At 37.1% G+C, this 17,811-nt stretch overlaps 1 protein-coding gene across 6 annotated transcripts in view; it reads left to right on the forward strand.

The window, feature by feature from the left end:
• NELL1 (neural EGFL like 1) overlaps positions 1–17,811 on the forward strand; it is a 936,371-nt gene that overhangs the window by 235,095 nt on the left and 683,465 nt on the right. For all 6 annotated transcript variants that reach the window (XM_035266029.3, XM_035266032.3, XM_035266031.3 and 3 more), the window contains 2 exons: positions 11,999–12,071; positions 13,096–13,178. In XM_035266029.3, coding sequence (XP_035121920.3) covers positions 11,999–12,071; positions 13,096–13,178 — 156 coding nt within the window. The remainder of the gene's footprint in view (positions 1–11,998; positions 12,072–13,095; positions 13,179–17,811) is intronic.

Raw genomic sequence — 17,811 nt, forward strand, 5'->3', positions numbered from 1 at the left:
GAGTATATATAGTGCTCTTGTAACTCAACAAAATGACAAATAATGCAATTGAAAAATGGGCAAATTATCTGAATACACATTTCTCCAAAGGAGATATACAAGTGGCCAAGAAGCACATGAAGAGATACCCAACATCTTTAGTCTTTAGGAAAATTCAGATGAAACCTCCAATGATGTATTACTTCATATCCCACTGGTTATAGTTTTTAAATAAAATTTCCATCCTATTAGAAAATAAGGGGAAAATAAGTATTGGTGAGGTTGTGGAAAATTTGGAACTCTTGTATATTGCTGGTGGGAACATAAAATCATGCAGCTTGATGAAAACACCAAAAGCAATGCCAACAAAAGCCAAAATTGACAAATGGGATCTAATTAAAGCAAAGAGCTTCTGTACAGCAAAAGAAACTATCATTAGAGTGAACAGGCAACGTACAGAATGGGAGAAAAGTTTTGCAATCTACCCATCTAACAAAGGTCTAATATCCAGAATTTACAAGGGACTTAAACATATTTACAAGAAAAAAACAGCCTTATCAAAAAGTGGGCAAAGGAGATGAACAGACACTTCTCAAAAGGAGACATTTACATGACCAACAAATATATGAAAACAAGCTCAACATCACTGATCACCACAATGAGAGAACATCTCACACCAGTCAGAATGGTGATTATTAAAAGGCAAGAAACAATAGATCCTGGTGAGGCTGTGGAGAAATAGGAACACTTTTACACTGTTGGTGGGCATTTAAATTAGTTCAACCATTGTGGAAGACAGTATGGAGGTTCCTAAAGGAGCTATAACCAGAAATACCATTTGGCCTAGCAATCCCATTATTGGGTATATACTCAAAGGAATAGAAGTCAAAGGATACGTGTACACATATGTCTTTTGCAGTGCTATTCACAATAGCAAAGATGTGGAACCAACCCAAATTCCCATTGATGATAGATTAGATTAAGAAAATGTGGTGCATATATACTATGGAGTACTCCACAGCCATAAAAAGGAATGAGTTCATTTACTTTGCAGGGACATGGATGAAGCTGGAAACCATCATCCTTCACAAACGAATGCAGGAAGAGAAAACTAAACAACACATGTTCTCACTCCTGGGAATTCAAGAACAAGAACATATGGACACAGAGAGGGGAATATCACACTGGGGCATGTTGGGGGGTGGGGAGCAAGGGGAGGGAATTTAGAGGATAGGTCAATAGGTGCATCAAATCACCATGGCACATGTATGCCTATGTAACAAACCTGTACATTCTGTACATGTATCCAGGAACTTAATGTAAAGTTTAAGAAATAAAATTAAAAATAAACATTTTAATTAAAAAAATAAAATCATGCAGCTGCTGTGGAAAAGTTTGTTGGTTCCTCAAAAGTTTAAACACAGAATTATCATGTAATCCAGCAATTTCTCTCCTTGGTTTATAGTCAAGAGAATTGAAAACAGGGACTCAAACATGTCGGTGTTCACTGCAGTATTATTCAAAATATCCAAAAGATGGAATGAAGCCAAATGTCCATCCATGTATGAATGGACAAAGAAAACTTGGAATATGTATCCAGTGGGATATTATTCATCCATAAGAAAAGAATGAAGTTTTGATTTGTATTACAATGTGGATGATCCCTAAAAACATATGCTATGTGAAGGAGCTAGGCACAAAAGCACAACTATTCTATAATTCCACTTAAATGAAATACCAAGAATAGACAAATTTATTGAGATAGAAAGTAGATTATCAGTTAACAGGGGTTAGGGGCAGGGGTCATGGGAGTTACTGCTTAGTGGTTACAGATTTTTCTTTGAGGCAATAGAAAAGTTTGATGAATTGTGGTGATGGTTGTATAACACTGTGAATGTATTTAATGTCACAGAATTGTGCACTTAAAATGTTTCTAATGGAAAATTTTAAAGAAGAAAAAGAAAAAAAAAAACCAAGTAACTTGGTCCTGTTTCCAAAGTCTGATTCAGTAGACATAGATTGGGACCCAAATCTTTTCATTTCTAACAAGCTGCCAAGTGAAGGTGATGCTGCTGGTTCTGGGACATGCTTTAGACAGAAGCATAGCAAGAACTCTAGGGCTGGGAAGAAGAATCTTGGTTCCAAGGGATAGAGATCTGAGTTTGAATCCTGAACTCACCTCTTTATTATAGCTTTGAACTTATGTTACTTTGCTTTTTTAAGCCAATGAAGTTACTCTGTTGCTTAAATCCTTTCAGTGACTCTCTATTGCATGTCAAATCAGTGTAAGCTCTGGTTATTGCTGTCCTCCGCAACTTTCTCTCATGCCATTTTCTCTTCTGCCCACCATGCCTCAGCCACACTACTCTTTTTATAGTTGCTTGAACATAACAGGGCCTTTTAACCTGACAGTTTTTATTCAGTTGTTTGAAATTAATTATAATTTTTATTTTAAGTTCTGGGGTACATGTGGTGGATGTTTTCCTGGACTACCCTCTCTTTGCAGGTCCTTCTCCGTTCCTGCATGTATCGGTTAACCTCACAACAAATCCCCAAAACTCAGGGGCTTATGTCAATAAGCTCGCAGATCTCCTGAAAAAATTGTATTGATAAAGATCAGACTTGGTTGATCCCCTCTACATTTACTCATATTCCTGTAGCTGGCTGGTGGAATTGGCTAAGGGCTGACTTATCCGGGATAGTCTTGGTGACATGGTGATTGACTCCTGTCTGGGGCAATGTTGGTACTGGACCATGTTTCTTTCATTATCTAATAGGCCAGCCTGGGTTTGTTCCCATGGTGCTTGGCAATGTTTCAAGGTAGAGTGGATGCTCACAAGGCTCTTGAAGTCTAGGCTTGGAACTGGCACACTGTCACTTCCACAGCGCATCACTGGTCAAAGCAGGTCACAAGATCAGCTCTAGAATTAAGGGTTAGGGAAACAGACTCCTCTTGATGTGAGGGTGTACAAAGCTGTTCAAGGTATATGGGTACAGATGGGGAATCAATTTGCAGTCATTCTATCATATACTTTCCAATGGAAGCATCTCCATTTCCTTCCTCACATTCACCACTGTTTGAAAGTATAGGTAGGGCTGACTTAACGGGCCATCAACCTGTGCAGTCCCATGGGGGCCGTGCTTAGAAAGGTCCTGTGATTAGTTTAATGCCCTGCTGTTGCCCTCTTCAATTGTTTAATAAATTTTGAACAAGAGACTCTGCAAATTATGTAGTAGGTCCTGAGCATAGTTTAAGTGGGTGTTTATTTGTTTATTACTGGTCTTTCTTTCCAGATGGTAAGCTTCACCAGGGTGAGAACTATCTCTATTTCATTCAGCAAGTGCTTAGAAGTACCAGGTACATAACTGGCAGACAATATACTCTTAAAAAGAATGAATGTACAAGTTATGAATCTATCTTCTTATTTGTAAAGTTCCAGAGCTGTCTTTCTTGAAGGTAATGCAGATTATATAATAACATGTATTAAAAGCAACTTGCACATAGTATGTTTACAACACATAGCCACATCCCTTTTTTGTATTTAAGCCCATAAAAATGCTTTTCTAGGCATTTAATGCTCCCTGTATGTTTAACACTATACTGTAGAAATGAAGGCACTCTTCCTGTCTTTTGGGAATTTCTGTTTTAGTTGGGAGAATATGATTAAGAGAGAGAGAACGGTTATTCCTATTTATTCCAGCTTAATGAGTATATTATTCTCTGTAGATATAAGGAACCTTGTGCTTAAGAGCTCAAATAGCTGGTACAGACAGATAACACAGAGTATTCAGAGACTTGGACAAATGTTTTGCTGTAGAGGTGGGTTATGGGAATGTAGAGGACAGCACCAACAGTTATTGAATGCTTCCTATGTTACACACTTTGGCCCTACATATATTATCTCAGTTAATTACATTTCACCTTCAGAGAAATCCTACAGAGTTAGTGATTTTATATATCTGGAGTACATGTGAAGAACATGCAGAATTATTGCATAGATACATACATGGCAATGTGGTTTGCTGTCTCCATCCCCCCGTCACCTATATCTGGCATTTCTCCCCATGATATTCCTCCCCAACCTCCCTACCTCCATTCCTTGCCAGCAGACCCCAGTGTGTGATGCTCCCCTCCCCGTGTCCGTGTATTCTCATTGTTCAACACCTGCCTATGAATGAGAACATGCGGTGTTTGATTTTCTGTTCTTGTGTCAGTTTGCTGAGAATGATGATTTCCAGATTCATCCATGTCCCGACAAAGGACACATACTCATTGTTTTTTATGGCTGCATAGTATTCCATGGTGTGTATGTGCCACATTTTCCTTGTCCAGTCTATTGTCAATGGGCATTTGGGTTTGTTCCAGGTCTTTGCTATTGTAAACAGTGCCACAATGAACATATGTGTGCATGTGTCTTTATAATAGAGCAATTGAAAATCCTTTGGATATTTAAGCAGTAATGGGATTGCTCAAATAGAATTCCTATTTCTAGGTCTTTGAGGAATCGCCACACTGTCTTCCACAATGGTTGAACTAATTTACACTCCCACCAACAGTGTAAAAGTGTTCCTGTTTCTCCACATCCTCTCCAGCATCTGTTGTCTCCAGCTTTTAAATGATCGCTGTTCTAACTGGCTTTGATATGGTATCTCAATGTGGTTTTGATTTGCATTTCTCTAATGACCAGTGATGATGAGCATTTTTTCATGTTTTTTGGCCCCATAAATGTTTTGTTTTGAAAGGTGTCTGTTCATATCCTTCACTCACTTTTGAATGGGTTTGTTTTTTACTTGTAAACCTGTTTTAGTTCTTTGTAGATTCTGAATATTAGCCATTTGTCTAGTAAAAAAGCAATGGGGAAAGGATTCCCTATTTAATAAATGGTGTTGGGAAAACTGGCTAGCCATGTGCAGAAAGCAGAAACTGGACCCCTTCCTGACACCTTACACTAAAATTAACTCCAGGTGGATTAAAGACTTAAACATAAGACCTAACACCATAAAAACCCTAGAAGAAAACATAGGCAAAACCATTCAGGATATAGGCATAGGCAAGGACTTCATGACTAAAATGTCAAAAGTATTGGCAACAAAAGCCAGAATAGAAAAATGGGATCTAATTAAACTCCAGAGCTTCTGCACAGTGAAAGAAACAATCATTAGAGTGAACTGGCAACCAACAGAATTGGAAAGAATTTTTTCAATCTACCCATCAGACAAAGAGTTAGTGACTTTTATTCCCATTGTATAGGTCAGGCAATTGGACTCAAGGAGATTAAGGAAGTTGCCAACCTCATAAAGCCCATGAGTGATAGAAATGGGATTTAGACCCAGGGTTTTATGATTTCAAAGTCTTTGCTCATTCAGTTAACAAATATTTATTAAGGGCTTACCCTGTGTTTCCACAGTTACCACTGTGTTGATTAAGGAGACATGATATTTAACAATATCAAGTACCACCAGGAGACAGAATTTGTCTTTTTCAGGTTTCCAGCTTCAAAGAATGGGGGGTCCCAGTGGAAACCTCAAAAGGGGATGGCAGGTTCACACAGCCCAACTTCCTAGAGAGCAAGGCGGTTCTTCTTGCTCCCAAGTAGGAGTGGCCTCCTTGAATGGCTCTTTACAAAGATGCTTTCCATGGAGCAGCTTTCAAAACTCATCTTCTCCTTAGAATTCTGGATGCCAGGCAGTGCTTCTGGCCATCCTTTTATGAGATGAAATGGCTGGAGTAGGAGAAATATGTCAGTGTCTCATTACAGACATTACCTCTTGATCAATTCAACACTACAAAAATCTCCCTGAAAAAGAGGCAGCCACTTCTCAGGTGAACGTCAGCATAGCTCCAGGCTTTTAATATTTATCCTGTAGAAGCTGCCTCATGGATTCAACAACCACATCTGCTGAATTGCTCCAGAACAAAAAATGTCTATGATGTGTTTTCAGGTTAAAATAACATTATTCTCTATTTTAAACATTATTATGTTGCTTTATAGGCAAAGTAAAAGCAAAAGCTTCTCACTTGTCAAACCTAATTTCTGGACCCCAGTGGATCCTTGTGGATAGTGCAAAAAAAGTGGTGCTGATTAAATAGCAGAGGATGGAATCACTTGCCTGGTGCCTGGTACATAATCCTCTAGCATTAGGTAATTCCTGTCTGAGACACAGAACACAAGCTGGGGATTTCTTCACTTCAAAACAGCATCCATTTGAGGAAAGCTGTCCGGTAGTCATAGGCTTATCTGAATCTTCTGATTGTCGTAGATTTTCATTATCAGGATGGTTGACTACCCACTCAATTTCCCTTTGATGCATTCTAAGATGATTATGCTGTTACAATTTCAGAGGGTGAAAAAAAAAAATGAGCCCAGGTGAACCAAAATAAGTTATAGGATGCTTCAGGGGGTGAGTGTTCTGACAGTTTCTAAATCATTGAGGCCTTAGGGAAACTTCTCATTCCAAAGCCTTTCGCAGAAGCTAAGGCTCTCCTGTTTCTGTTTCTCTGTCTGTCTCTGTCTGGTGAACTTGGATCTGAAACATTTCCCTTACCTGGACATCACTGTCTCCTTTAACAGCTGAGCTGTCACTGGGAAGTGAAATTGATTACAGCTTTTTCAAAATTCCACAGCTGTTGTTTGTACCTCAGCTGCTTCCCATAATTCCACAGATGGTAAACATATGTTTATAGGCACATTGAAAAAGAAGATATATTCGATTCCTCCCATCTTTAATTCTTATTTTTCCTTTCATGCAGAAAGTCAAAGTCACAGAACTGGGGTAATCTCACACATTTGAAGATTAATATTTCTGTGCATTAAGACTTTGGAAACAGCAGGACAGCTAATGATATGCTAATGAGCTGACAGTTTTTATTGATCATAATGAAAGTCGACAAGTGTCTTTCTTGGCTGTTTTGCATGCCGGAATATTTTATTAACGTCTTCAGGGCAGAAGTACATGATTGGTTGCATTTTGAAAACCCTCCCTGTGAGTTTCCCAGGTCTTACTTTTTGTTAGCCTGTTGCCAAAGCTTGAGTCCCTGCCAGTTTATAAACAGAACACATCTTCATCCATATATTTACATGCCCTGCAGGAAACTCTCCCACCCCTTTGTACTTTCTCTTTCAAAGCAATTTGTTTCAGTATTTTAGCATACAAAAAAATAGAACCATTTTCTTCAATGTAAACAGAGATCTGCAGGGAAATAAGAGCATTAAAAAAGAATTAGCATTTGTTTTGTGGTGAAGCTGCTTTCATTTGTATCAGAAAGCTCTGCATGTTTAGAAGAGCTTGCTTAATCTTAGTTATTTCATACACACGGGGACCTAATTGGATAATTTTCTAAATTTTTTAATTGCATCTTTCTATATTTCTTAATACAAAATGAAAAATGTTCTAGGAACAATGGAAATAATGGGCATTAGTTCCCAAAACATTAAAAATTCATAATATACAGTGTACCTGGTGCAAATTTATTTTTCAGTGCATGGGGAGGTTACTGCAGAAGGCACAAGGTGGCAACAGGTGGATTAAACAAAATGAAAAAAAATCGTTTTTCTGTCCTCCATCAGTACTAATAGTAAAAGCTTATTAATTTTGGGCTCTGCATCTTAGGGATTTATTTAGGTTCTCAGATCAGCTGGGGTTTATCATTACACTAACAATAAGAAAATGGATTGTTTAGCAAATTAATAGTATAAATAAGATTGGGGGGAGCGGATATTAGGCTACCTAAAAAGACCTCTGCTTTCTATTGCTGAAAAATTGTTATAGCAAATTATTAGCATCTAATGCAAATACTTAAATAATTAGTTTTGCATGTTTGATTAGTATCTATTAAGGCAATTAAGATAAAACCTAATTTTGCTAACAGGACCTTTTTGTAGCAACGTATTGTTAGTTCATGTTAAGGGGCTCCCTTAAAAGATATATTTTTACCTACAGCATATAGTAGTGACTGGTTTTAGAGTGTAAATCAAAAAGTGTCTGGATCTGTCTCTAGCTAACTCTAAACACGTCTCAATCAATTGAGGAAGTGTTTTTTGCCAAGGTTAAGGATGCACCCATGATACAACCTCAGGAGATCCTGAGGACATGGGCCCAAGGTCACCAGTGAGGGTATACCTTGCTTTTATACATCTCAGGGAGACAGAATACTTTCATCAATACATGTAAGATTTACATTGGTTTGATCTGGAAGGGTGGAACAATTAGAAGGGTGGGGGCTTCTGGGTCGTAGGTAGATTTAAAATTTTTCTGTTTGGCTATTGGTTGAAAGAGTTTTCAGTAGTAAGGAATGTCTGGGTTCTGATAAGGGGTTGTGGAGAAGGAGGTTTTATCATGCAGATAAAGCCTCTAAGCAGCAGACTTGAGAGAGAATATATTGTAAATGTTTCCTGTTAGACTTAAGGTCTGTGTTGATGTTAATGCTGGAGGGGTAATGAAGCCTGTCGAATCCTCTCTTCCATCACAGCCTGAAATACATTTCCAGATGATCTCTGGAATGCCCTTGGCCAAGAGGAAGGGCTCATTCAGATGGTTGTGGGCCTCAGAACTTCATTGGTTTCCAAGAGTTAGTAGCCCTGTAGTATATAGCCTAAGATTAAGGTATCCTTTAGAAAAAGCTACTTAGAGTATCAAAGCCTTAAATTTCTCATAGGTTAAATGCCAGGTGATTTGGTCCTAGATAAGTAGTTCTTATAGAAAGTATCAAAATGACTTCAGAAAGTTTTTCAAATAGCTATGATTGTTCTTCTAATCTCTTCCAAAATTCTGATATGTGCCTTAAATTAAAAACTAATGCCAAAAAAAACCCCTAATGCCCTACATGATCTTCATAGATTCTAACTGTGCTCAATATTATGTGGTTCAATATTGTATAATTCATGAGTTTCAATAATTTGATGCTTTAAATATTTTTTGTGTTTACTATGTGAAATCTACTACAATAGGAACTCCAGGGGATACTAAGAAGAAAATGTATTGTTTCTGCCTTCATGGTGTTTATAATATAATCTAGTAATTCTGTTGGTTTTTATTCAGTTCCAAATCAGTGAGATTTTACTCTATTTATATATGAGTTGGATGCAATAATCTTAACCATTGTGAACTTTTAGTGAGTAAACCTTCTTGTTCCAAAAGAAGCAAATAATTAGAGTAGAGCAGAATGGATCCTTTTACCATTCATCAGAATCATCTGGAAGAGTTTTTTTTTTTTTTAAATAAAGATTTCTGGGCCCACTCCAACCCTACTGAAACAGAATCCTTTGGGTTGACAGAAGCATCTGAATGTTAAGCAGATACTGAAGGTGATTCTCCAGGAACATGAAGTTTAAGAAATACTGCCAAGATGAATAATATGAAATAAAGCATATGTCTGCAAAAATGAGATCAAATGAGGTCAGCTAATACAGGGCCAGCTAGAGTTGTGTTTTTCAGTTAAATGTAGATACATTTAGAGTTAAATGAGGAGAAATAATAAAAATTCTACCTTTTATACCTTATCTCCTTTGGGAGAAGTTGTAGTGCTTGAAGGCACATTTTATCTGTGGAAATCCTCACAGATGATTTTTTCTTTTTTTTTTGTGAGAGGAATAAAGCTGATTGAGTTCCTTTATGGTTTCATACATTATAAAATCCCTTTTGTAGTCTTCTGAAGAAAACTACATGCTTAGCAAATGCTTCTTTTATCAGCAAATGTCCTGGCAGTAAATTGTCCATATAGCAATTTAATGCCAGACCTTCTGGTTCTTATTCTGGAGAAGGTGCTGGGGTATACATAAATGTGTGTAGTCACATGCATAGACACACATGTACTCAGGCGTCTTTAGATTGTAAGTGGTATATATAGTGTATCACCACCTTTCTTTTAATCCAGCATTGACTTACAACCATTCAAATAAATTAACATTCTCATCTTGATGCATTTGGCAAGAACACATTTTCATGCCAGTATGTGGGCTCACCTCTATAACCTTTTTTCATAAAAAATACCAAACGCTTTGGGTTTTTGTGTTAATGAGCATTGGGAAGCTGTCAGCTTTTATTCTGTTTTTTTGTTCAAGTCAACATTATTGACCTTCACCTAATGATCTATGTAACATACACACACAGGTGCCAGAGATTAAAAGTGGAAAGACAGAGAAGTAAGGAGAGATACAGATACAGGAAAGGTGTGAGGGCAGGCGATTTGTAATTGATGATGTCACTAAAATTAGTAAAGTCACTTGAAAAGGAAAAGGAAAACTGCTGTGTGCTGTATTTTTTTCCTATAGGATTAGTGGGATAAGGTATCATTTTAAAATGAATTTTCAATTTGTTTTTGGAAAGGTATATAACAGTGTGACGCACATGCTCCAGGTTTCTGAGTATCCTTTCCGTAGATGACAAAAATAATCCAGGGTCTTCTGATGAGTAGGTATGGATCTGCCCTTTTTCTGGCATGTATGCTTCCACTAATTCCATGTCACCTAGGGTAACCAGCTGTCCTGGTTTGCCTAGGGCCTCTGTTTTAGTGCTGAAGTTTTCCATGTTCCAGGAAATCCATAAGATAGAAATCTATAGTTTTTGTATGTTCAGATTCTTTTTTTAAAATTATTATTTGAAAACTAATGAGCATAGATGTCTAAAATGTGACAATTTCAGTTTGGAAGCCTGTTTCATTGACCTAGAACATGAATGCTGGGTGGATCTTTAGCTTTTTATCTACCACTTCCTTTCCAAATGAAGCAACTGGGGCTCATAGAAGGTGGCTAACTTATTGCTAAGTCTCCCCACTTAGCTAAAGACAGATCCAGAACTTGAACCCAGGTTCCCTGACTTCTGATCCATGCTTGTCTCAAATTGCTACGTGTGCTTGAAGGTATGCTAGCCTCTCAAAGGAGTTAATTTGTTTTGAAAGACTGAGTAACTTCATCCGAGAGAGAAGCTAATTCATTTAGATTGTGCTCCGTTAATTGCTCCCTGGTATTCCTCTGCAAGAGATTATGAATTAATATTGAGGAATAGTGGCAGAAACTTCTTCCCCATGGTGAAACTGTCTTTTCTCGTAATCACAAACACTGCATCATTCTTGAAGAGAAAGAGGTTAATAAACATATATAATTCTGTGGAAGAGGTGCTGTGATCCTGTTATTTCTATTAATATTTCCAATTAATATTTTTTCTTGAAATAATAAGCCAAAAACAGCATTTGTTGCTTGCCTTCTGCTGTTTAGAAGATGAGCACATAAATGTTAAATGTTACTCCCTCTGAAATACTTGCAGCACTATCTTAAGCCTATATTTTATTTATAGATTAAGCTCAATATTCTGAACCAGCTTTCACATCTTCCATCTGTTCTGTAATATCTCTGCCATCAAATCAGAAAAAAAACCTAACAACAGAATCTTGAAATTCAACTTGAAAAATTCAAAAGCCAAGTCAATATTTTCATTGAGAGATGACAGCCCTGATGACTTTCTTAAATTTGAGCTATTCTTCCAGACTGAATAACAGAATTAAAAGACAACCTTTTACTCTTGTCTTAAGATTCATCAAGAAAGACTTATGTTACTCAATTAGTTGAGGAACAAAGATTGTTATGGAATTTTCCCAATGTCTAATTTTATTTCCTTGGCTAAATGAATCAGTAGAAAAATTTTAGCCTAATATATTTCTATTATATTTCTTTCCACTTTAAAAATCCTGTAAATCAGCAGCATTAAATGTTCCAGGATGATTAGGGCATTAAAGAGAATTTTTATTGAATCAATACTTTTTACTGATGTATCTTTAGTACTGCAATCTATAATTGGCATTAACTAGTGGTAACTAATTGTAGCTTTTTCCACATAAATGTACAATTCAAGATTCCTAAAGCAGGATGTTTTAGAGTAGTTCAGTATGTACTAAAGGCAACTCGACCTTTGAATGAATCAATTTTGTTGAAAAATAATCTGACCTGCCAAGAATATGTGATTGCATAGGGACCATCGCTGGTGACTGTAATCTTGATTGCCACCTGTCTCTTCTATTACCAAGGGGATCATCCAAGACGGGAAGATCATCTTTATGCCAAATGGATATATAACACAGTGTCCAAATCTAAATCGCAGTAAGTAGCAACTTAAAGCATTTTTTGATATATTATATAACTTGTTGATGATATCAGAGAAACCCATCTGGAAAGACAGACACAAATTGTTTATAGTGTTGACTTTTGAGATGCTGGGGATAGTGAAAGATAACTTATTATCTATGTTATATAATTCTATGTCTTTAAAAAATATGTATCATTTATTGTCTTAGTTTTCATTCTGCTGATAAAGATGTACCTGAGACTGGGTAATTTGTGAAAGAAAGAGGTTTAATTGACTCACAGTGCCACATTGCTGGGGAGGCCTCACAATCACGGTGGAAGGTAAAACAGGAGCAAAGTCACATCTTTCATGGTGGTAGGCAAAGAGAATGAGAGCCAAATGAAAGGGGAAATCTCTTATAATAAAACCATCAGATCTTGTGAGACTTATTCACTAACATGAGAATAGTATGGGAGTAACCACCCTCATGATTCAGTTATCTCCCATTGGGTCCCTCCCACATGTAGGAATTATGGGAGCTACAATTCAAGATGAGATTTGAGTGGGGATGCAGCCAACCTATATCATTTATTGAACTAAAATTTGAAAAGAAGAGGGTTACATTAGCATGTTCTACAGGCGGATATAGAAAGATATGTTTAATGTAATATATATTTTAAAAAACCTATTCTTTAAAATCCTTGACCTGCATGATAGTTTACTTTTTTTCTTCTATGATACTTCACAGTTTTTCAGTTGCCCCTCTATAGAAATGAGAGTTTAATTTTAACTTTAAAATGTCATGTTGCCTTTTTTTAGAGGCATGTCATGTAGGCACTTTTTTAGTTAACAGTGCCTTTTTCCTGTTTCTTTCTTTTTGCTTATTAAACTAGGAAAAGATCCAGACCTGAAATCTTCTGTGATTTCACTCAAATTTTGAAGCAGTGTTAACCAAAAACCCCCCAAAACTCTTCTACATAGTCACGTATCTACTGTTTTAAAATTGTATTTCTCATATTAACACAATATAAATATATATTTTATATTTTCTTTATTGAGCTTGCCCAACCTGCAGTGATTTCTTAAGCCTGGTGCAAGGAATAATGGATTTACAAGAGCTTTTGGCCAAGATGACTGCAAAAGTAGGTATCTAAATTTCACTTGTGATGTTTCATTTCTTTTTCTGTCCTATCTGGAATTTGGAGTGATATGTTACAATGGAAACATTTTTAGCCTTGGCATCTGCTATATGTTACTACAAAAATGGTTTATTCTTACTCAAAATAGGACTACCAATAGTAAACATAACCATTCCTGTCTTTGGTGCTATTCAGCTGTATCATAATGTTTACTTGAAAAATGTTTGGAAGCAAGAGGCAATATATATCATTGTAGATTCCATGGGAGTGGAAAAGGAATTTGCCCAATGGCTATTAAAGTAGTAACACTGTAAGATGATCTATGGTCAGAACCAGTGCTCTTATAAGCTAATGCATTTCGGATGTAAGAATAATTGCAAATAATCAGAAGGGGCAAAATAGCTATTGTTAGGAACAGATTACTGTCAAAGGAAGGCATTATATTACATTTTTAATGTATAATTCATTTCAAAGCTGGTCCTGAATTAAATAGCAAAGGAGGCAAATTTGCCTTTCAACACCTTTGATTTTACAACTCTGCACCTTTTCCTCCTCTCCATTCCATCATCCACTTAACAAGCATCTTTTGAGTACCTGCTGTTTGCTGTGCACTGTGTTAGGCACAAAGAGGCAATGGTGAGCAAGATATGCTTTCTACCCTAGATATGTTCATATTGAGTGGCAGAACCAAATGTGTAAATAACTAAGGACTTTACTATATATATTCATAAAGTGTATATTCATGATAGAAAGCCCTGAGTCTTGTTGAAAAAGACACTGAAAAAATAGCAAATGTGGCTAATGCTGTTGTTATGATACCAATCAGTCGTGGACATGAGTTTCGGCCTGGGGCGAAGAAAGAAGTAGGTTGAGCCTAAGAGACATTATACCCTGCAAAAGGAAGAATTTTAATAACAGTGAAAATGATACATTAATCCTTTTGTACCTGAGGCTAAGATTGCTCCCTACTGTCAGCCATAGCATGTGCAAAAAAATTGAAGGGTTGGGAAGTGTTTGGGAGATAAGGCTATATTTTGGACCATAGATTGTGCTGCTGAAGACAATGTTTCTATTTCAAACTAGGTTTTGGCCAAGTCAAGCCCCCTTTTGTCTGGAAAGGAGAGATGGAAAGCTTTTGTAGGAAAAAGATTGAGACTGAGGTTCAGATCTGAAGCATTAGCTTTTCACTTCAGAGTACAGTGCAATTGTGAAACACAGGTGATTATTTGCTTTCCCAGCTTGAGTCGTATATAGAGGCTTTTATTTCATATTGTCTGGAACAGCTTGATCTCAATACTGTTAATTACATTTTAGCATGCTACCAAATTTTTGGAACAAGAAACGTGCCACTGAGTCTCAGGTGATTGTGGTTCTTCATTTTCTGGCTTTGAGGACATAGTTTGCTTTCATTCTTTTCTCATTGTAGACAATGTCATTTTTCTCTTTAGCCACACATCATCTAGGAGCCACTTTGAGTTCTATTCTCAAAACATTATTATGTAAAATGGGCATTTGTGAGGCAGAAGATATTAAATTGTGGGCAATTGCAAGCAGAAAATGATATAATCCACCTTCTAAACCTCCTTCTGGCACTTTAGCAGATTTGTAAGTCTGTTCCTTCTAAACTGTGTATAGAATTACAATTTGAAAACTGAGTACTTCCATTTTGGCTGCGTAATTTGAAATCTATGATCATCTAGAATAAGCGTTGGCAAACTTTTTTCATAAGGGACCAGATAGCAAATTTTGGGCCTTGAAAGCCAAGAGGCAAAATCAAGGGTATTATACATAGACTTAGTTCATTTAAGTATAATCATTTAAATTATGACTATTGAAAACTGTAAAAACCATTCTTAGGTTAGAGGATGTACGTAAGTAGTGGGCCATATTTGATCTGTTGATCTAAAAGAATCTGAAAAGTCAGTAATACAAGCATTTACTATGTATTGGTTATAATGCTTAAGCTTTTATATCCACTGTCACTTTAATCTTTACCACAATCCTTTGAGATTGCTTTATTTATTTGTCTGCTTTACAGGTGAGTTGATTGAGGTCCAGGAAGGTCTGATAACTTTTCCTAAGAGAGTAGATGGCAGAGCTAGGACCTGAACTTAGGTAGTTAGATCCTGAAAGTTGAATCATGACTGAGAAAGTTTATGGTTTGACAAGAGAGGTTTAGGAAGAGAGATAGAATATATAAATAGGGAGTAATATTAATTACTCTTTCTAACCCTCTCCATCCACTGGCAGGAGGATGGAGATATTACCAAGAATGAGCAAATAGAAAGAGAGGAAAAGAGAAATGAATGTTTGATCATTTTATTGAGCTGAACTAAAGTTTTCAGCTGTTGAGAATGAAATGTGTGAACACAGAACTTATAGTAACTTTTCAAAAAGGAAGGTTATGGCAAGAGCAAGGTCTCTTTTTATTGTATTATTTTATTATTATTATTTAAGAACAAGGTCTCTTAATGCACCCTTCCAGCTATGAGCTGCTTGTTTTCCTTGGAAATATGTAAAAATTTTTTGATATTATCTATGTAAGTTTTTTCAGACCAGACAGATTGCTCAGAATCAGACTGTGACACCTAGGATAGGCCAGGTGAAGTCTCAGGAAAGGATCCTTCAAGGATTTTCAAGGAAGTTTTTTTTTTTCCTTTCTAGCTGGTGCCAAGGTCTGAAAATAAAAGCTTTCTTTCTGTGCCTTGTACAAGCCTCCTTCTTTTCATTCAATCTAAGACTGAGGGTATCAGATGTTAGTGCCAAACCTTTATAGAAGAGTATCCTTTAAGATACTCATCTTGGGAAGATACTGTTTCCCAACTCTGCCCTGCTATACCCTGTGTAGCCATCAGGGTGGAAGCTCAAGGGCTCTGCATTTCGTCAGAAATCTTCAGGATGTTGTTGTCTTGGGTGCTCATTTATTTCCTGGAATCCTTGCTGTCACTTTGTTTTGGCCTCTGTGACTTTCTTCCTTTTATATTTGCTCTGTGACAATTTTCAAAAGTAATTTATGTATCAAATACAGCAGTTTAGTTGGTTTACTTGGTGAAGTCCTTCAGGTTATGTGGTCTGCCATTGGTGGAGGCAGAAGTGTAACTCACCCTTTTGTCAGATGGAAGGAGATGGAGACTGGAGATATTAGGCAAACTTGAATGTGGTTGCCAGATGCAAAGAAAATGCTATGGCACTAAATTTATCGGGGCCAAGTGTTTATCTTTAGTTAAATAGGCCTATTGTGGCAGAATTTAGTTAATGGGGTTGGAGCTAAGCTTTGGAGTTTTGATTTGAGTTGTCCAGCAGTTCTGATTAAGATGAGTATACAGTCATGTAGGTCATAGTAGAGATAGAGAATGGGCTTTGAAGTCAGACTGATACGATTCTGAGTCTCTATTTTATCATTTCCTTGGATGTTTGTAGCCTTGAATAAGGTTCAGCATCTGTTTTCCCATATGTAAAATGGTGACAATTATTCCTGTTCTTGTAAAGATTCTGTGAGCCCAGGCAAATGAGTTTTGTTACATGGCACAGAAATGCCATTCAATAGGTGGTGGCTGCTGCTATTTATACTCTTAAACCTAAAAAATATTGACAACCATGGTGGGATGATGGTTCCTTAGAGAAAATGCTCCCTAAGAAGATGCACATCTTCCCCAGTGACTTGAAATCAGAAAATCTGGCAGAGCCTGTGCATTGCTGGCAAGACCCTAGTCTAGGAGTTCTGGAAAACAGCAGTAAGTCCTTCCTCTTGGGTCAAGGTGGAAGCCCTAGAGTCCTTCCAGAGAGGAAGCTCAGTATATAAGCTGGATAAGAATTGGTAGCCAAAATAAGATCAAACCAAACAGATGTAGATACCAGATCAGCCCAGGGGTCTGTATAGGAGAGCTTATTGTTCCTTTTCCCCTTTTAGGGTTAGGGATGCTGGCAAATGATGGTGCCCTTGCCTCATATAGGACAGGTCATGAGAGCAGCCTGCACTTCAGGTGACAGAGGTCAGGCTAGTTAAGAGCTCTCTTGAGGAATTCTGGCATTTCGGCAAAACTATATATTTTTAAGGCAGAGAAGAAATGGGGCTGCTACCTCAAGTAATATCCCACCCTTTTTTTTTTTTGTTCTCTGACATCTCCCTTAGTGATCTACAAGTGTCAGCCACTCCCCTGTATTACTCTGAAGGTTCTCTCACGTAGTTTAGATGTGGGAGCTACCTACCTGCTGGGTACATTGTGATAGGATCAGGCTCTGTCCTGCTCTCATATCCCACCTGCACTGTTATCCCATTCTGAATTCAAGCTCAGAAAAAAGATATACTGAAGACTGGAACTTTCTTGGTTACTTCTGTTTAAATCTTTGACAAATCTATGTATGCAAATCAAGCCACATTTGGAGTGGCATTTAAGCTTGTAATGTCTTTACTTCTGAGACTTCCACTGTTTGAGGAATTCAATAATGATTTTTCAATTAAGCTTAAATGTTTAACAATAGAAGTTTCCTTTTCCCTTTCATATAGCAAATGCCAAATAAATGGTATTTCAAAGAAAAGAAGCAATTCACCACATGACTAATGTACTTAGATCTGTTCATTGACCTCCAATGATGAAAAAGGCCTCTGCTGTCTATTTTTCATTGTGTAGAGTTA

Source organism: Callithrix jacchus, chromosome 10 (assembly GCF_049354715.1).
Source record: "Callithrix jacchus isolate 240 chromosome 10, calJac240_pri, whole genome shotgun sequence".
Classification (NCBI taxonomy): Eukaryota; Metazoa; Chordata; class Mammalia; order Primates; family Cebidae; genus Callithrix; species Callithrix jacchus.